Here is a 21,146-nt window from a genome sequence, read left to right as displayed (position 1 = left end):
TTAACAGGAAACTGTGCAGCCAGGATTTGAACCCAGACATTCCAGCCCAGGGTGCTGCATTCTTGAATGCTATACAGTGCTGTCTTTTAAGGAGAAGTTAAAAAGTGATTTCATCAAATGATTTAGCTGAGAATTAAAAGCTTGACTGAATTTGTTAAGGTCGGTCTGTGGAAACTGTGCACTTAACTTAGATTATGGCTGTTGTGCATTCAAAAGTCTTATAGATTCTAGGGTCCCATGGGAGTATTTGGTATCTTTAAGTACAGAGATCTTATTTGGTGAAGACAATCTCTTGAGAGGTTAGGTGACTTTTTTAACATCAAGGCATAAACAGGAGACCCGTATAATTGAACTGGTTTTCCAAGTGCAGGATTTCTGGGCCTCATCATTGTCTTAACCTCATTATATAATATCATAAGTCAAAATATTTGTCATGTATGCTTAATATCAGTTCTGACATCATAAAGCACATAAACAGATTGGAAATTGGAGGGATTTTAGAAAATTAATGAAGATTCCACAATAATATTAAATTGGAGAAAGTAACTATGGTATAATGCCATGAGGGTATAAATTATGCAACTAAGGATCATAGTTTAGGTTAATAAAAATGTTCAGAATTAATATCCTGATTTTATAGAGACTCCAAACAAATCCTAACATTATCCAAAATAGCACAGTCTAACCACTAGACTGTATTGTATAGTAACAAACAGGAAGTTCGTGTTAACTCTTTATTTAAAAAATTGAAGATGGGATTCCCCTTTATTTGGAATGAAGGAAATCCAGTGTAGTATAGTGAAACACTTAGGATTCATACAGACCTGGTTTTGAATGTTAGCTCCATGCCTCACTGTGTGTTGACCTGAAGGAGATTTCTAAAGCTCTCTCCTCATGATCTATGTATGAACACGAAAATTATAATAAATAACCTACACAGTAATTGTGGGAGGTGAATTAAATATGTATTCATGAAAGCATGTGGCATGATCGAGATGCTTAAAATGTTACTTTTCCTTTTTTCTCCTTTGAATTTGATTGAATGTAAGTTTAACATTTAAAAACTTAATATAGATGTTACAAAAAAAATAATGGACTGATTTTTGGAACATGAGAGCCTACATATTTATAAGATGTACAAAAGTTAAGTAATATTAAAGAAACGGGGAAAAACTACTAGGCAAAAGAGTCTACAAAATGCTGCTATATTATTTGGATTAAGCATGTCTTCCCAAAATGTACCTATATTTTCTCAAGGGATTCTCTGGATTATGACGGCTAGATACTTTTTTTGTGCATGTCAAAATGGCTGAAGGCATTTTAACTCTGCATCTGAGGGTGTCTTACTAACATGCTCTTTTTACACTGTTTTATCTATATCTTTGAATATTTTGTGTTTCTGTGTAAGAGAACTCCCATGAAAAATCCATTTGTCACTATGTTATCGTTATGTAGATGAGGAAATGAAAGAGAAGCCAAATTGCGCACCAGCAGGCTGTGAAAGGGAACGTACGCCCTCTAGCGAACCACATTTATTTCTCGCAAGTACAGATACAGCTTTCCTTTCAGGTTTCATCATTTTAAATAAACATCAAATTTGATCTTTAAATAAATGGCTCAGTATTTTCAATTTGAGCATATTACACTGTATGATTGTAGATTTAGTACTAGGACAAGATTTCATCTATCACTCCAAAGGATACATGTATTAACCTGTGTTAAGGTGATGTGCTTTCACAGAACTCAGTTTCAAAGGGACTTTCAGGTTACTTGAAATGAAAAATAGGCTTTAGGCATCTGTGGTTTAGCAGCATTTCATTTGCAACTCTCTGGGTCATGCAATCTTTGTCCACTTGCTTTCACACCCCTTGGCTCTATAACTACTTCCTTTAAGATAGCTGGTTCTAACATCTTAGAATGTTTGGTATTTCCTTAATTTTAAGGTGTGCTTTCCTACAAGTTATATTTAAAGCAGATGGAAAAGCGACCTCTTTACAATGACGTCACACTTTAGAAATCTTACCAGTGTATTTTGTAAATGGTTAAGATTTCTTACTAAAGCAAGGTAGGGAGAAAATGTTTTTGAGACATTTTTTATGTGTACTAGATTCTGAAAAATTTTAGTTGTTTTACTTCTTGAGGAAGAGTGGTATCTTTGGAGAGGTTTTTTTCTGTTCAATGTAATCCACTATCCTAGGGGAAAAAGGATTCATATCAATGCCAGATAACTTGTGGAGTTTTCTGGCATCAGTTGCTTAAAAATTTTAAATTACTGGGTTTGTATTCAAGGACATATATTTTAAAAGGCAGTGTTTTCAGTCACAGTAAAAAAGTCATTTAGTTTGCCGTAACTGACAATGAAGACATAATTTTAAGGACAGTATTTTATATTTTGGACTAGAATTCCGATTTTGAGTTTCAGGTTAAATAGGCATATTTTAGGACAGGGTAAATTACAGAAATTGATTTTTTAGTATCTTTTAGAGATGCATTTCAGCACAGTCTGGTATCATTAAATTTTACTGTACCAAACATATTATTTTGAGTGATGCACTTAAAACATATACATATAAATCTAGAAATATATTTAAGCTTATAAATAGGATCATGCAAACATAAGGAAAGATAGATTGTTTGCTAGGAATGATAATGTAGCTGTTTATACTAACTGAAGATGGTGTCCTTTCTCATCCCTCATGTGTTTCAGATGCTGTGCAAATTGTTGAAAAGTGTTTGTAGGCTTCCAATTATAACTGGGCATTTTCTTAGACATTATTTAATTTGATTGCTAGATGAACAGACTAATGCAATTGACATATATCTCGGGTCAAAACCTCTTTAACTACCAAAATAAGTAATCATATCTTTAATAATGATTTAAAATTTTATTTGAGTTGGTTTTTATTTCAGAATAAGTTCAATGGCAGTTTTTTTTTCATTTTTACATTTAATGAAAGATAGAAGATCAGAGAAGTTAATCCATTTGCCCAATTTATGGCATAAAGATTAAACTCAGGGATTAAAACTTGTGGTACCTGACTTTCAGTCCAGTATATTTTCTACTGTGGCATATTTAGTTTCCAATAAAGCACACACACACATACAGACACTCACACACAGTCACACACATTAAAAAGCTTGTTACTGAGCAAGGGCTCACTGTCTGATGTGCACTGAGGCCAACACTATGACATCGGGACTTTGAGAAAAAAAAGTTATTGCTACGTTGACAGGCAAGGAAACAGGAGGTAAGGCTCAAGTCTGTCTCCCTGATCTCAGAGTTTAGGGAGATTTTATGGGAATGGGAGATGAGAGGTGGGGACAGAAGTGGGGAGGTTTGAGTTAGCCTAGTCTAATTGGTTAGTTATAGAGTCGTCCATATGTGGTCGAGTGGATTTTAGGCCAGATCTTCCTAATTGAAGACCTCTCACATTTAATTTGCTTCCGATGTCTCCTGGTCCTAGGAATCTTGGTTACATGGGAGATAACCTTTGTTCCTGGTGTCTGCAGGGTCACTTAAAGGACAAGACTCAGGGTTTTCTGCACATGCGCAGGTTGTATGACTTGTGGTTAAACAAGCTCAGAAGAAAAGGTTAGAGGAACAGAGGACATCCCCCCAAACTGGTTTTGGCCTGCCCATGGTTTCAAAATATATAAGGCAGTAATGCATCACCATCCCCCTCCCTCCAAGGAAAAGCACCCATGCTATACAAACACACACATACACATACAACATATATAGCTGTGCATGCATACACAGACTATCTTGATTTTGAGGGGAGGTTTACCTAAATGTTGGTTTGTTTCTCTCCTGATTAAATAGGAGTTTCCCCTTTAATACTATTATATAATTATAAAAGTATAATAATTACTGTGTACTCAACACGTCTCAAAGTCCTAAAATATTTTTTGTTAGCACTAACAGGGTTTGCATGAAAATTCATTTGATATTTTATAAGCTCTCTTTCATTCAAATTTAATCTTTATTCTATTCATTTTTTTAAGCAAATATGTGAAATACAAGGGAGGGAGGGACTAGTTTTCCCAGGAGGAAGATTAAAGGAGGCAGAACAGGAAGAAGTTGGTCAGGAAAGTCTTTACAGAAGATGTACATATTGAACTGAGTCTTGAAAGATGAATAGGTGTTCAGCAGATGGTCTGGGATCTGGAGATTACAAGTATACTAATATGGATTTAAAACATCTTCTAATTTTCTAAAACTCGGAAGAGGGATTATTAAAAATATAATAAATGAAACTTTAAAATCTTATCTCACCTCCAAAAAATGTCTTCCATACGATAATACCAATGAAAAAGAAACAATTTTGTTTCCATTAACTTTAAAAAGTGTTTCTAGCTGATTAAAATATACTTTGAATATTCTGTTTGATAAGTTACCTGGTCTAGTTCTAGGGCTTGGGGCCTAGCAAGAGTTAACATATTTTACAGGAGTCTGTACTTTACTTTTAGGCTTCTTAGGATAAGGCTCATAATTTTTTATGAAATTCTACATGCAAAGATGTTTAACTATGTAAAATGGCCATTTATAACCAAGCTCACTAATTAATTAGTTAAGATTGGGAGCTTAGAGGATTTCTTCTTTCAAAGTTTACACATTTGGGAATGATGAATTCCAAATGGTATATTGATAGTGACTGAGTTAAAGTTTATATAGATTTGTCATCTTAGTTTAGTACTTTTCATAGCAATTACTGAACAGAAAATTAACAGATTATAGTCAGTGCCAAGTAAGAGGCTTTCCTGACATAAATAGCCTAATTATCAAACAGTGCAAGTTCCATACAACAGTATATTGATAAGTCAAAACTGGCAACTTTTTTTAAAACTGGATTTCTCTCTCTTCCTTTAGAATGTGTTTCTGAGTTTTTGTCTTTTAATTTGTACATACACACACACCCAGATATTTATGTCTCCCAATTTTGATCATGAGGAGTATAATTGATCTAATTTGCAGAACCTTTATAAGAAATACATCTGAATGAGGTTGATTCCAATTGTACAATCAGATCTTGAGGGAAAACTCTGACCTTAATGTTTGGTCTGTATGCACCAAGCCTTTTGATATGTTGAAACTCCTAGAAGATGGAAGGTTTCTTGGAAAATAACCTTGGTTTATCTATAAACTCTTGCAAATAAACAAAATTCAAGGAATAAAGTTGCTCTGTTCTCTAGGACTTTGCAAATTTTAGTTTGGGGGTTTTGTGATGAGTTTATTTGTAAAGGTGGGAAAATAGTCACTTCACTGCTAATCATAAATAATTTAATAACAAAGAGATTTTAGGATATATTTGAAGAGTATAGGCCAGAATATTCATCAACAATTGCAGGAGGAAAAATCATTTTGTGAATGAAAAATAAGAAATCATAATTTTCTTAGTAGATAAAGAGGATTTTTAAGTTGATAAAGTTAGATTGGATTTAATAGAGTGTGATGATGTGTAGAAAAAGGTCGTTAGGTATAGAGTGAAGTATGTGGTGAGAATAAGATTAGTAATTAATAAGGAATATATTAGTGGACTGGTACTGGAGGTGTAGCGGCCCGTTAGGAGTAATTTACTACTTACCAGTTCATAAACAATTGTTTCATGAGAGTTTTTAAAGTGAAAAAAAAAAGAATGAGCAGATGTGAGCATTTTTATGAAGATAGGAAAATACATGCACAGAATCCAATACTCAATATGAAAAATAACACTTCATTGTTTACCTTGAGAGTTTTTGAGAAGGTAACTGAGTTATATCTGTGTGATATCCTTAGTTGGTGATTAAATACCCAGCTTTGGGTAGTAGAAATTGCTATAGAAAATGCCACCCGTGAAAAACAGAGAAGAATAGATAGCACGCACTTTATAAACATGTATGAACTTAATTCAGGGAAGTCAACTAATTGGCCATGTTTCTCAGCAAAGATACCTGAAGAATATTCAATAGCAGTGAAAAATGTGAGAGCTAGGGGGCAAACCACAGAAAGTGGTGAAACAATCGCTGCCAAATTGACAAGAAATCAAATGAATGCACAATTGTTACTTGGAAGCCAGGATCTGAGCAAGAGAGAAGAAAGAGAACTTGTTCATTGTCCTGAAAGCAGTAGAAATGTCACTGAGACTAAGCATTGAATGTAGGTCATTGGTACTCAGCGAAAGGTCACAGGAGACCTTTTCAAACCCTGCCTCTGCTTCTTCTTCACTCTTCTATCCTCATCGCTGGCAAAAAGAGATGTGGATGCCCACTGGCAGAATATAGGAAGGAAAACAATGCTAGCAGTTGACAGTTAATTCTCAGAACTCTAAGGGATGTTTTGAATGTTAGATGCTGGGTAGAATAACTGGACATTACACTGGGGCAGTAATTGATATTTTTCTTAATTCCATTTCAGAAAGGAAGTGTAATGTATTAATCTAAGTATCTATGAGGAGATTTTTTTCCCTAGGCAAAAGTTTCCTCTCATAACTGCCCTAGCAAAATTTGCAATCCGTTTTTCAAAATCTGTAAATCATATAAGGAGTGTAATCATTCTCCCTAGGATCCAGGATCCCTTTCCAAATTTATAAAAATCAGACCGAAAAAAAAAAAAAAACAAATAAAAAACTGAATGAGGAAAGACTTTCTTGGGAAATTTTGCATCCTGTTTGCTGAATTGATCTGAATGATTATAACCACGTGGCAACTAGTGCCCTCGCCTTCCTTAAAATCTTCACAAACCAAACAGCAAGCAGACGGTTACACATGGTGTTGACTCCACAAAGCCTTCATTGTGTGGAGATAACCAATTTACTTAGCAGGGCCTCTAGACTAGAAGCTGATTTAATCCTAATTCATCAAGAATTTGTTTTTTTTGTTACCCTTAAAAAAAGGTCACAGTGTAAGCAGAGTCCCAGTTTTGTGTCTAAAGCATTTTTTTTTTTTTGTCAAATAGGTGCTTCAGTAAACCCAACTCCTTAATAATGTAAAATGATGCATTCTACATTATGTTATCTCTAGAGTTTAATACCATGTCTGGCACATAGTAAGCACTTAGTATATTTTTGTGGCAGAAAAGAAGGGAGATATTTGACTGTTTTAAAAGGAAGATTATGTAATTTCAAATTTCCAAAGAACAAGATGTCAGAATCCATTTTAAAGATTCTTTTTGAATGAAAATGATTTACTTTCAAACATGGGTAAATAACTTGTGTGTGTGTGTGTGTGTGTGTGTGTGTGTGTTTTAATGCAAGGATTGGAGCTAGTGTGTTTCAATGCAAGGATTGGAGCTAGTGGTAGAGGGTAGTCACAACACATGGGTAAACAGTACCAGTATAAATTCCTGGCCTAGTACAAATTTTCTCTAGCATACCCCTTAGCAGAAGGATTAGGTCTATCCCAGCTGTGATACCATCCTAGTACCTATAGACAAGTTTGAGTTTTATGGGACTGTAGGTGGAAGTAGGCAATCTTTCTAATTGGCAGTCTGAATCAGAAGAGTACAGGACCAAGTGTATGATGATAGCATGAACAACTGGTGGTTCTTTGTGGATAATTGTATGGTATGTGAATATAGCTCTATAAAATTGTATGGAAAAATATAAACAGGGATAAAAGTGCTGGAGAAAACAAAACAAAACAAAAGTGCAGGACCAGAGAAACCAGATCTAAAGTGGAAGTGTGGTAGTTACTGGTGAATATTTACATCTTACCTTTATGAGCTAAAGAGTATTTGGTGTGTGTATAGGTTAGACTTATTTAAAGAACACAGAAAATTTTTGACCAAAGTAGCCTAGGTGTCACTAAGAAGTCAGACTTTTAAAAATAGAAAACTTCCCATGGAGAGGCAGATAAGAATCAGTGAAGGATTTCACTCCATTGGGGGAAGGGGCAAGAGTCAATAAAGGCATGTAAATCAAGTCAAGTAAGAAACATTAAGGGAGATTTGTTTTTAGAAGAAGTACTTGAATAAAGAACAAATTATGGTATAAGGGGAAGAGGTCTGTTAAGGCCAGATCATATAAGGTATTTTAGGCCATATTGAAATTTTGGTCTCTGTCCTAAGAAAATTGGGAAAGTCTTTGAGTGGTTTTATGGATGAGGACAACATAAACAATATGTTTTGAGAAATGATACTTTTGCTAGTAGTGTGGAAAATAGATTAGAGGGTTCAAGAAGGGTGCCCAGAGGCTAACTGAGATGGTATTGTAGTAGTTTGGGTGATAATCAATGGCAGCATGAATAAGGATGCTGGTTGTGGAGACCATGAGAAGTAGACAGGCTCAGGATAAAATAGAAATGGAACGAGTGATGGATTAGACTTTGCAATAAATTAAATATGGGAGGGGAGGGAGAGAAGGTAGCAAAGATGATAGATAGTGATGTCGTTCACAGATTGTAGGGACCACTGGGAAGGAACCAGTTTGGGGAGGCAGATCAAATATTGTGTTGACGTCTTATCTTGAAGCAGCTAGCTATTGCAGCATGCAGGTAGAGACATCAGTAGGCAGATAGTTATGTAGCTGTGATGCTCAAGAGAAATGAATGCCTGAATTAAATATATGCATTTCAGAGTCACTGATACATAGGTTGCAACTGAAGTCATGAATATGGATAAGATTGGTAGTGAGAAAGAATAATACAATTGTGTAGAAGATGATTGATAATGAACTGGGTCTCGAACTCCATCATGTAATAACAAGGTAGAGGAGGATGATGAGCCTGCAAAAAATTTGCAAGTGTCATAGAAATAGAAGGCAAATCAGAAGAGTATGGAATTAAGGAGGTCAAAGAAGGAGAATTTCAAAAGGGAGAGTATGGTCAACACATATTAGGAGTTGCTAAATAATAAGAAAGTGAAACTCACTGTTGACTTTACTGACATGATTACTTTATCAAGAGATTTTTTTGTTGAGAAACTATATTGAGTGGATGAAAGATTGAATGGGATGTGGGAAACCGATACCATAAACTGGACAACTTTTACAAAAAGTCTGCCTCTGTAGGAAAGAAAAGAATGTCTGGAGGGGAATATGAAGTCAAGAGAGGATTGATTATTTTTAAGAAAGAAGTCCATAGAGTATGTTTAAATTTTAAATTTTCTTACAAAGAACTCAATTGAGAAGAAGGGATTGAAAGTACAGTAGAGAGAGAATAGAAAATTGATAGAGTCAGATGCCTGAGAAGTAAGGGAATAAAAGCCAAAACACAGGTAGGAGGATTGACCTTGCATGAAAGGAAGGAAACTCCCACAAATGTAAGAGAAGGGAATGAGAAAGATGGCAGCACATGCAAGTAGGATTTAATGTTTGGAAATGGAACATTGAAAACATTCTAGTCCGATAATTTCACTTTTCTCTGTAAAGTAGAAAACAAGGTCATCTGCTGAGACAGCTAAAGAAGGGGGGTGGATCAGAGTTTTGAGAGCTCTGGGAAAAGTTTAAGTAGTTCTTGTGGAGAATCAGAGCTTAAGTTGAAATAGTAAATATGGCAGGTGTTCCAGTTTGCTAATGCTGCTGTTATGCAAAATACAAGAAATGGATTGGCTTCTATACAGGGGGGTTACTTGGTTACAAATTTACAGTCTTAAGGGCCATAAAAGTGTCCAGACTAAGGCATCAACAGGAGGATACCTTCACTGAAGAATGGCCAATGGCATCTGGAACACCTCTGTCAGCTGGGAAGGCACATGGCTGGCATCTGCTGGCCTTTGCTCCTGGGTTCCGTTTCAAAATGGCTTTCTCCAAAATGTCTCTGGGTTTCTCTTAGCCCCTCTCTCTCAGCTCCTCTGAGTCCTTCCTTCTTTCTGTCAGGACATTTCTCTCTAAGCATCTGGAGATCCTCTCTTAGATTCTCTGGGGCAAACTCTGGGCTTCATCTCTTAGCTTAACATCTCCAAACGTCCTTCTGTCTGCATCTCCAAGCATCTCTAAGCGTCAGCAAGCATCTGGGTCTGTGTTAGCTCTTAGCTTCTCTCTTAAACACTCCAGTGAACTAATCAAGACCCACCCTGAATGGGCTGGGCCACACCTCCATGGAAATAATCTAATCAAAAGTATCACCCACAGTTGGGTGACTTACATCTCCATGGAAACAATCAAAAGTTTCCATCCTAATCAAAAGATGAATAAATCTGCCCCCACAAGATTGCAATAAAGAACATGGCTTTTGGGGGATAATATATCCAAACAGCACAGCAGGATACTGGGTTCATTTGAGGATGTTGACCATTGCCTTAGTTTGGCTTCCCTCAAAAGCAGATGAAGAGAAAGTGACTTAGGTGCCGGTAGTCTATTTGAAAAGTGATCCCAGGAAGCACTGTAAATAATTGTAGAAGTAAGAAAGGGGAGGGAAGGCAGTCAAAAGAGGATAATACATGAGCAGGTTATTTCTGGGGACAACTGGGGCATTATCCTGCTGGGAACTCTCTGAGGCACTGTGTGGAACATAATTCAGGAAAGTCCCACTGTGGGCCAAGAGCACTGGGGTATTTATCTACCACTTCTGAGTTCTCACGGAAAGTCACTCCTGACATATTAATATCCCAGCACTCCTAGCCTTCCCCAGGCACTGGTAAGCAAATGCCCTCAGTCAGAGAGAGAGGAGGATTATTACATTGGACCAACGGAAAGACAAGAATGTCTTTCTCAAGACATGCTGATGAAAAACATGCATAAATGTTGACAGGAAAATAATATGGTTCTCTGGATTTGGTGAGAGGCTAAATGACCATAGCCAAAAAGCGTTGACTTAATGAGTTAACATCAATGAAGATATATATATATATATATATATATATATATATATACACACCAAAATCTGTTCTGGTTTGCTAATGCTGCTGGAATGCAAAATACCAGAAATAGATTGACTTTTATAAAAGGGGGTTTATTTGGTTACACAGTTAGAGTCTTAAGGCCATAAAGTGTCCAAGGTAACGCATCAACAATCGGGTACCTTCACTGCAAGATGGCCAATGGTGTCCGGAAAACCTCTGTTAGCTGGGAAGGCACATGGCTGGCATCTGCTCCAGAGTTCTGGTTTCAAAGTGGCTTTCTCCCAGGCCATTCCTCTCTAGGCTGCAGCAGCTCTTCAAAATGTCACTCTCATTTGCTCTCCAAAATGTCACTCACAGCTGCTCTGTGTTTGTATATATACATATATGGGGGGGGGGATTTTTAGTATCATGCTATGCAACAGGACTCTATTTAATGAAAATTATGAATGAAGAAATAGAAATAGGAAATTTGATATTTAAACTTATGAGTAAAATAAATGTAGGAAAGAGAATATCTACCATGCATGATGGAATAAAATTCAATAAATAGTTGCAATGTACACAAGAATGAAAATAAGTATTGACATTGAATTACATGATGTTGGGAGTCCAGAATCTCTGAATTCAGTTCTCTGTTCACTCAATTTGTAGTTGGGTAGCCTTGGTAAATAACAACTCAGTAAATATTTATTACTATGAACCAAGCATTCTTTGAGGTGAAGGGCATAATGGTGAACAAGATGGATGAAGTTCCTGCCCTGTGGTACTATAGTCTGGGTCAGTTAACTTCTGTGAGCCTCAATATCCATGTAGATGCAGGGATAATGATAATACCTACCCACAGGATTTTTAAGAATAAAAAGAGAGAATAAATTTGTGGAAGTGTTTTGTGTTCTGTAAAGCTCTATGTCAGTTTAAAGTTAAAACAATAGCCAAAAAGCAACATAAAAAATTCTTATAGTTCTAAATGTTTTAAAGCCCTGAAATTTGGCTTTGTAAATTTACTTCCTATGTTTATGATGTTGAGGAACTGGCTTAATGATAGTTAATGTGAAAAATTCCTAGAAGTTTTCGTGCATTTCAATTTCAATGAGTTAAAAGTCTAATATGGAAGCCAAAACATTAATTACAATCATAGGCTTTATTGTAAACCAGCAAAGTAACTGTCTGTTCTTCCCTGATTACACTACACACTACTGATATGATCCCTTCTAGTGCCTAATTTTATGGAAAGTCAGAAACTGACAAGCCATGGAATATCCAAAAGTTAAGTGATGGATCTCGAAACCATTATATGGAAGCAACCATTGAAGTAACTAAGTAGGCAGACCATGAGAAATCTTCTAGTGTGCTTCCAGAGCAGACTTCAACTATTTGAAGATTTGTAATACAAAAGAAGTTATAGCTTCATGAATAAAGTGCAATATTTAGGGTCTTAAAGCTTGTATTTTTGTTCTGATTCACAAATTTCCTATGGAAATTTAGTAAGCCATTTATTTTTCTGGGACCTTTAATTTTGTCCATTTGATATTTTGGGTTTGTTTAATAAACCTTTGGATTAGGTCATCTCTAAATTCACTTCTCATAGATCCTTAATAGATGTTGATAAAACCTAGGGGTCCTTGCAGAGGAAAATGAACACACATTCAGAATTATGCCTGGAATTTCATTTGATTCAAAAACAACCCCCACCCTTGCAACTCATCCATGACGGCCCTAAAAGTCTCTGCTTTAACTAGAATTGAATCACTTGATCAGAGTGAATAGTTTATTCCCAGTATCTTCAGAGATCTCTTTATAAAAGAATATTTGAGCATAACATTTGAAAGTGATCAGGTATCTATTGCTGCATAACTACCCCTTCCAAACAGCAGTTATTTATTATTTCTCATATTTTGCAATGTGGGCAGGTCCCTTTGGGCAGCTATTTTGTTTATAAGGTATCAGCTGGATCACTCATATGCTGTATTCATATGGCATTTGAGATGGTCTGGAAGGTCAAAGAAGGCTTCACTCATATATCTGGTGCCTCATCCTCCATGTGGTCTCTCCTCCTGGGTAACTTGGGCATCCTTACAGCATGGTCACCTCAGGGTAGTTGGACTTGTTATATGGCAGTTGCCTTCTAAGAGGATGGCTTCAATGTACAGACACTTTATCAGGCCCCTGCTTGCATCACACTTACTAATATTCTATTTGCTCTAGCAATCACATCACCAAACCCAGAGTCAGTGCAGTTTGGAGGCTCCATGAGAGCATGGATACCACAGATGTGGTTCAGTGGGGGCCACCAACTGGAATTTTTAATTTGTTGCATGTATTTTCCAAGAAGAAAGAGGATTGTCTTAGGAAGTAGTGGATTTTCAGCCAGTGCAAACATTCAAGCTGAGGCAAGGTAATAGCTTACAAGAGGTACTGTAGAGATGATTGGTACCTTGAGGTGAATAAAATAACCCTGTGATCATAAGACTCTTGATCAAAGCTGACTCCAAATTCTGAGCCTCCCTGTCTAGGGAAATAGTGGTGCTATTAACAGTAATAGGGACATCAGGTCCAAGTCTCAGACTGGGAGGAGAAAGATAAATTGCTTTTTTTTTTTTTTCATAGAGAAGAAAGAGCTGATCAAGAAATAATGACCTTTATTCTTTCCTGTCCTAGGTTGGATGTCGATATAACTGAACTTCACAGTTGGATTACTCGCTCAGAAGCTGTGTTGCAGAGTCCTGAATTTGCAATCTATCAGAAGGAAGGCAACTTCTCAGACCTTAAAGAAAAAGTCAATGTAGGTTATGCATTAATTTCTGTACATTTTCTTGAGTCGTGCTGCTTGTAAACTCTGTGCTTTGTACGCTCTGATTCTGTTAGACTTGAAGGGATTTAAACAATATGATATAATGCTTTTTCATGTATCTTTAAAATATGCTTTAGATATCAAGGAGAATCGAAGTTTAACCTAGAAAAGTCTTTCCTGCTTCTGTGACAGACCAGGAATGCTTTTCGTAAACCTTTAACTTTTATACAATTTAGCTCCAAATTAGCAATTGTATAACATGAATGCATATTGGTTTCCCTTCATGTAACCTCAAGGCTGGGCCTCAGCAAGCTGGCAAAAGAATAGAATAGAGTAGAATAGACCTTTAGAAATGCCATATGTAGAGAAGCTTTGCTTATACTTTTACTATCACTGAGAAGATTTTCCTCATAGTCATTACTACTTGTCATAAATTATAAAATATTTGAATTTTCCAGATATTAATGTTGTAGAAATAAATGAGGACCATCCAAATGAGAATAAGCAAAAGCTATTTATTCAGAGCTTACTATAGGAAGGGGGTCAGTCACCATCACTTGTGTTTCAGAGACTCAAAGGCAGGTAAAGAAGTGGGAAAGCTTTAGAGTGGAAAAAAGAAAAGGCTGCAGGTGTACTCTCTTTGGAGGTTGTTGTCATGGGGCATCCTATGTGATTGGTTAGGGGAGCATATTTGGCTTTCTCTGGTTGGTCCTGAGATGGAAGCAGGGGCAAAAAGTATGGGAGTGGGCAGTTATTGATCAAGTCCTGACGTGCTGGAAATGATTGCTGCAGAGTTTGTGGTTTGGCTTCCTGGCTTGGTTGCTTCAGAGGTTGTGGGTCAAGAAGTCTATTTTTATATTTGGTCTGGCCATTATCCATGTGTATATTCAGTCTATCAATGTATTACATTACCTTAACCAAAAAGTGTCCAGCCTCTTTTAATATTTATTTATGATGAGAGATCATTTGCTATGTTTATCCCTTCTGAGACATTATAGTTTTGACCTTCACAATAGGAATTTTTAAATTAATTTAGTAAAAGTTGCTTCATCTTTAGGGACATTATCAGGGCTTTGATTTTTCAACCTTGACAATTAGAAAACATCCATTTTTGGTATATAATTGATGTTTTTGAGATAAATTTCTAACGGGCAGGGTAAATCTCTGCAGTGGTCAGGCAAGAGAAACAAGTGTTATGAATGTAAACTAAGTTTAGCTATAAGAAAATTACATACCATTGTGCATATTAGCTCTACTTTACCTTTCCAGCATTCAGTTTCATGAATTACAGAACCTATTAGATTTTTACAAACACAACCCTACCTTAGATGCAAGCCAATACTCGCTGTGGGTGAATTTTGTGGAGAAAATAAAGATCTTCTTGGAGAAAATCATCTGTTTTTTTTTTTCAGGCTGTTGAGGAGGAGAGATAACTTCATCAATATTTCTATTAGAGTTAACTGTTTATATTTATAAATTGAAAAGTTATTTTAAATTTCTTGTTAACTTTATATACTATGCTGTTATCAGCATTATAATAGACTATTCTAAATTGTTTCAAGAAATGGGAGATATGATTATATTGCTTACATTTCAGTATTAAAACTGAACTGAAGGATAATATATAATATTTACTAGAAAATTAACAAAATGTCTTTGAAATATGTACTCATTTCAAAGTATACCTTAAGGGCATATTTTTTGAGGGAAATTCTATGAGTTGAAAATTACTTAGAGAAAATCCACTCTAAATATATTTCAAAGTCATGTGATATATTCAACCATTGAAAGTATAAATCACCTTGGGGAGACGTTTTATTAGCTAATTAAAAAATCTTATCTATCTGAATCATATAGTTATCTGTTTATATGTTTCTCTATCTTAAAATAGCTTTGATCAAACAGGAAAATGGCGTTCCGGCATTTCAGGAATATAAATTCAAAAATTTCCTGTTATTATATGATTACCTAGAAGCAATTAGCATTTAATCAATACTGTCAGCAATGACAGAATGAAAGAGCTAAAAAAATGTACAATATTCTATAAGTGGTTTTCTGATGCCTCATGAGTCACCTTTGTCAACTTGAACTTTCATTTTCTTGAAATAACATCATTCTTAATTGCCTACTAAAATGGGACATGAAATGATTTACCTAGACATTTCCTCCAGGCTAAATATAATGTATATGTATTAAAAATCCTTGAGAGAAATGCATAGTAATGATGATGGATATGCAGTTTAGGCGTACATTAATTTTCTTACCTCTTCACCTGCCACTGTATATAGGTTCTTTTGAACTCATGGGAGGCCAATCTCATGAATGTGAGTGGTATTAATTCATTTTTAGGCATCCATTAAAAATGGCTAAATATTACTTTCTTTTTCTTTCACTTGGTTCCTTCATTCTTTTATTCCTTTTAAGTGCCTTAAGCCAATTGGATTATCCTAGGCCATTATCGATGCCATGTCATATATTTTGAAAAAGTGAAAACTTTTAAAACAAAGTATATTTTTGTTTTCTAATTGACCATGTGTTTTATTCATATAACTAACAAAATGCATTTACTTAAAAGCTGAGTTCTATAGGATCTTTTTTAACTCAAAAGTGTGGTCCCTGGTCCACTAATATTGACATCAACTGGGGGCTTGTTAGAAATGTAGAATCTCAGACCTGTGAAATGAGAATCTGCATTCTAACAGGATCCATAGCTGATTCATATGCACATAAAGGCTGGAGAATCAATAGTCTAGGACCCAGTCTTGGGTTTACCAGACTCCCAGATGTTCCCTCTCTATTCTGTTATTGTCACCACGGTTCAGAATTTTCAGATGAATTGACAGGTGCTAGCTACTCAACCTCTTGAATTGAGCACTTGTTAATGTAAATTAGCAATTAATGTAATAAAATAACCTGTTCTGACCAGAAGGTGATATAATAATGCCATATGTCAATGTCTTCAAAGCCTCCTTACCAATCTATTGAGGTCACCAGGCCTCTGGCTGTTTCTGGGGCCTTTGCTTGCTTACACCCACACCAAAGCAATTTTCTACCAAGTTTTTATGGATATTCAGGCTAGTTAATTCTACCTTGTCTCAGATCCCTATTAACCCCAGTTACCACCCAGAGGCTAAGTACCTCCACTTATCCCACTGTGCACTCTAAAACCCTCTTTAATGACAAACTGTGTCCTAAATACTCATTCTCTTCATACATGGAAACCACTTTTACCCTTAAGAACACCACTAGGACTACTCACTCTTTTACACCCTCATTCCTTTAGAATTGCTGGTTTCCTCATTCCCCAGAGCCATTTCCAAAGGTACTGCTCTATCTTTATGTAAAAATATCTCTTTCCTTGAAGTTCACGCCAAATGGCCATCTATCAGTCACCATTTTGTCATATTTGTTTCTCATATTCATTACAGACTTTTACATAAGTTCACAGTCTTCTCCATCCCAAGTTGTGCTTTCATCTCTAGGGATCTTAGCACCCATGTGAACTGTCCTGCTATCCCCCAAACCTTACATTTTCCTCATCTCCTCAACTCAGCCACCCACTTGCATGGTGACACTATAGATGTTGTCATTGTCAGATATCACTCCATTTCTGAAATAACATACTTGAAAAATTGTCAGTACATCTTCATAGGCTTTCCATGTATCCCTAGTTTAATTTTCTCCCCAATTTCTCTCAACAATTATTTCAGACTTTTATGGGTCTCCTAAACCTTTCCCCACCTGTTAGCATAGATGACTTTTCCTCCTACTTTAGTCAAGATAGTCTCTCAAGTTACATGCATTTTCACCCATAGTCTGTTTCCTTCCATCAGAGGTGGTGAAAGAAACTGTGCTTTAGCTACTTAAGGCTAATCTCTGTGTAATCTCAGCCTCCTCACTGTCTAGGCCCTAAAGAACTTGCCCACACTCAGCTGTACACCAACCATCTCTTCCATATCTTTAGTCTCTCCTGAATTTCTTCTAGATAAGAATCTTTAAGATAAGCAATCATAGAATTAATCCAACTTCCTTATAGCAACCACCCAAAAGCAAAGCCCTGCTTCCTTGACCCCCACCCTCAATAACCTGACCGAAGCTCCCAAATCTGTAATAAGCCCTTTCCAACTTCCTCTTACAGAGACACCCCCTGGTTCCTTCCCTGTTATGTGCCATCTCCCTTGTTGCAATGAATCAATAAACCTGACTTTGTTCATCTGCAGGTGTGTTCTGGTGGTCTTTAAACAGGCTGCTTTTTCAGTCTCTGAGCAAACCTTGCTATTCTATAAACACACATATGAATACTTTGTGCCTTATCTTACTCAGTCTCTGCAGAACTTGACCCTATTAATCTCTTTATCGTTCATGAAATTCTTTCCTCCCTCAGCTTATGGGATACCAAGATCTACCAGTTAGTTACCTTTTCACATTTTTGGCTGCTTTTTCTATTTTATTCATCCTTTAATTTGGTATTCTCCACAGTTCTTCCCTTGTTTTTCTACCCTGGTAACCCCATTATTTCTCATTCAAACATCATCTATTTTTAAAGACTGTCTAATATGTATCTTCTGCTCATATCTCTCCCTGTAAAGCACAGGCCAATATATCTAATTGCCTAATAGATATCTATAATTGAACATTTGACTGAAATCTTAAAATAAACCTCGTTATCTCCCCAGACCTCTTTTTTTTTTTCTCTTTTCTCTCTCCCTTCCTTCTAACAGTCTAGTCCTGAAACCTAAAAGCCACTGGGTCACATATAATTTCTTTGCCATTCAGAAGTCTACCTTTGATATGTCCAATTAATCCCATTCCCTAGCTGTTGAAACTGTCCAAACCTCTCAATTCCCATCACCACAACCCTAGTTAAAGCTAGTATCATGGCTTATCTCTGTTTAAAATGATAATCCCCTATCTGGTCTTCACTGCCACTGATTTTGTATTCCTTCAGAAGTTTTGCCATCACCACTGCTGAAGTGAACTTATTAAGACATAAATATGACCTGTTATGCCTCTGTTTATAATTGTTGGAGGATGAAAAAGCAGCCACTGATGGCTGGGAGCTGTCTTGGCACTTCAGTTAGGCTTTGGTGTTGCTAGGAGCTGACCTGGTGCTCAGAGGTAGTCTGTGACCTTCTCCCATTGAATATGAACAATTTCTCAGAATACCAACATCAGACAAGGCCACTTCATGATGGTGATGGATAAAGACAAAAAACAAGACCACTCTGTCATCATCTGAACAATGACAAAAAACAAAAACATTGTCCAAACCACCCCAAATGACCAAATAACCTATATATTCACTAATATGGCAGATTGCACTCCTTTACCAATCATAGTTTAGCCTCTCTCCATTCTTCCTGCCTTCTAGATAAGAATCTTTAAGATAAGCAATCATAGAATTAATCCAACTTCCTTATAGCATCCACCCAAAAGCAAAGCCCTGCTTCCTTGACCCCCACCCTCAATAACCTGACCGAAGCTCCCAAATCTGTAATAAGCCCTTTCCAACTTCCTCTTACAGAGACACCCCCTGGTTCCTTCCCTGTTATGTGCCATCTCCCTTGTTGCAATGAATCAATAAACCTGACTTTGTTCATCTGCAGGTGTGTTCTGGTGGTCTTTAAACAGGCTGCTTTTTCAGTCTCTGAGCAAACCTTGCTATTCTATAAACACACATATGAATACTTTGTGCCTTATCTTACTCAGTCTCTGCAGAACTTGACCCTATTAATCTCTTTATCGTTCATGAAATTCTTTCCTCCCTCAGCTTATGGGATACCAAGATCTACCAGTTAGTTACCTTTTCACATTTTTGGCTGCTTTTTCTATTTTATTCATCCTTTAATTTGGTATTCTCCACAGTTCTTCCCTTGTTTTTCTACCCTGGTAACCCCATTATTTCTCATTCAAACATCATCTATTTTTAAAGACTGTCTAATATGTATCTTCTGCTCATATCTCTCCCTGTAAAGCACAGGCCAATATATCTAATTGCCTAATAGATATCTATAATTGAACATTTGACTGAAATCTTAAAATAAACCTCGTTATCTCCCCAGACCTCTTTTTTTTTTTCTCTTTTCTCTCTCCCTTCCTTCTAACAGTCTAGTCCTGAAACCTAAAAGCCACTGGGTCACATATAATTTCTTTGCCATTCAGAAGTCTACCTTTGATATGTCCAATTAATCCCATTCCCTAGCTGTTGAAACTGTCCAAACCTCTCAATTCCCATCACCACAACCCTAGTTAAAGCTAGTATCATGGCTTATCTCTGTTTAAAATGATAATCCCCTATCTGGTCTTCACTGCCACTGATTTTGTATTCCTTCAGAAGTTTTGCCATCACCACTGCTGAAGTGAACTTATTAAGACATAAATATGACCTGTTATGCCTCTGTTTATAATTGTTGGAGGATGAAAAAGCAGCCACTGATGGCTGGGAGCTGTCTTGGCACTTCAGTTAGGCTTTGGTGTTGCTAGGAGCTGACCTGGTGCTCAGAGGTAGTCTGTGACCTTCTCCCATTGAATATGAACAATTTCTCAGAATACCAACATCAGACAAGGCCACTTCATGATGGTGATGGATAAAGACAAAAAACAAGACCACTCTGTCATCATCTGAACAATGACAAAAAACAAAAACATTGTCCAAACCACCCCAAATGACCAAATAACCTATATATTCACTAATATGGCAGATTGCACTCCTTTACCAATCATAGTTTAGCCTCTCTCCATTCTTCCTGCCTTCTAGATAAGAATCTTTAAGATAAGCAATCATAGAATTAATCCAACTTCCTTATAGCATCCACCCAAAAGCAAAGCCCTGCTTCCTTGACCCCCACCCTCAATAACCTGACCGAAGCCCCCAAATCTATAATAAGCCCTTTCCAACTTCCTCTTACAGAGACACCCCCTAGTTCCCTGTTATGTGCCATCTCCCTTGTTGCAATGAATCAATAAACCTGAGTTTGTTCATCTGCAGGTGTGTTCTGGTGGTCTTTGGCTGGAAGGCATCGACATAGTCAATGTCTCCATGTTGCCTTCATGAAGCTGACTTTTGTTTACTTATCAAGCCTGATCTCCAGCCATTGTGACATTGATTGGATTGAAGGTTTCTAGAAATCAGGGATAGAAACTTAATTTGGGGGTTTGGGGATGGGAGGGTAGATTAATGTTTTTGTTTTGTTTTTGGTATCCCAGTGCCTAATACAGTACCTGGTTCATAATCCAATAAATGTTTTGACTATATGATTAAATGGGGTTTTTTTCAGCTCTGTAGGCACAACTTAAAATAGGCTCTGTGACTAATATGAAGGCTATAACAACTTCTGAATAAACATTTGAGTGAATAAATTACTTTTTCTGTCAAAGGGTAAAACTTCATTATAGAATGTTAAGTGAATAGAAAATTAATTGCCTCTAAAGTCAGGGTTGGACCCTGGGGAATCTCAAACTCTCTTTCATATTAATTAGAGAAAATGTCATGAAAGAAAGAGGCTTTTAAGAGATACCAATAAAGAAGGAGGAGAAGAGGTCATAAAGTGTTTTTAATCAACTTACTAAAGAATTAGTGAACTTCCCTTGTTTGGAATA

The 21,146-nt window shown here is 36.5% G+C and overlaps 1 protein-coding gene across 10 annotated transcripts in view; it reads left to right on the top strand.

Annotated features, from left to right (window-relative positions):
* Positions 1–21,146, top strand: part of DMD (dystrophin) — a 2,178,366-nt gene that overhangs the window by 551,301 nt on the left and 1,605,919 nt on the right. For 9 of the 10 annotated variants that reach the window (XM_037821041.1, XM_037821045.1, XM_037821047.1 and 6 more), the window contains one exon: positions 13,415–13,538. In XM_037821041.1, the coding sequence (XP_037676969.1) occupies positions 13,415–13,538 (124 nt within the window). Of the gene's footprint in view, positions 1–13,414; positions 13,539–21,146 lie in introns of those variants that run through there. The other variant, XM_037821050.1, reaches the window with a different exon arrangement.

Source organism: Choloepus didactylus, chromosome X (assembly GCF_015220235.1).
Source record: "Choloepus didactylus isolate mChoDid1 chromosome X, mChoDid1.pri, whole genome shotgun sequence".
NCBI classification, from domain to species: Eukaryota; Metazoa; Chordata; class Mammalia; order Pilosa; family Megalonychidae; genus Choloepus; species Choloepus didactylus.
Note: the sequence above shows the minus strand (reverse complement) of the source record. Positions and strands in the feature narration are given on the sequence as shown.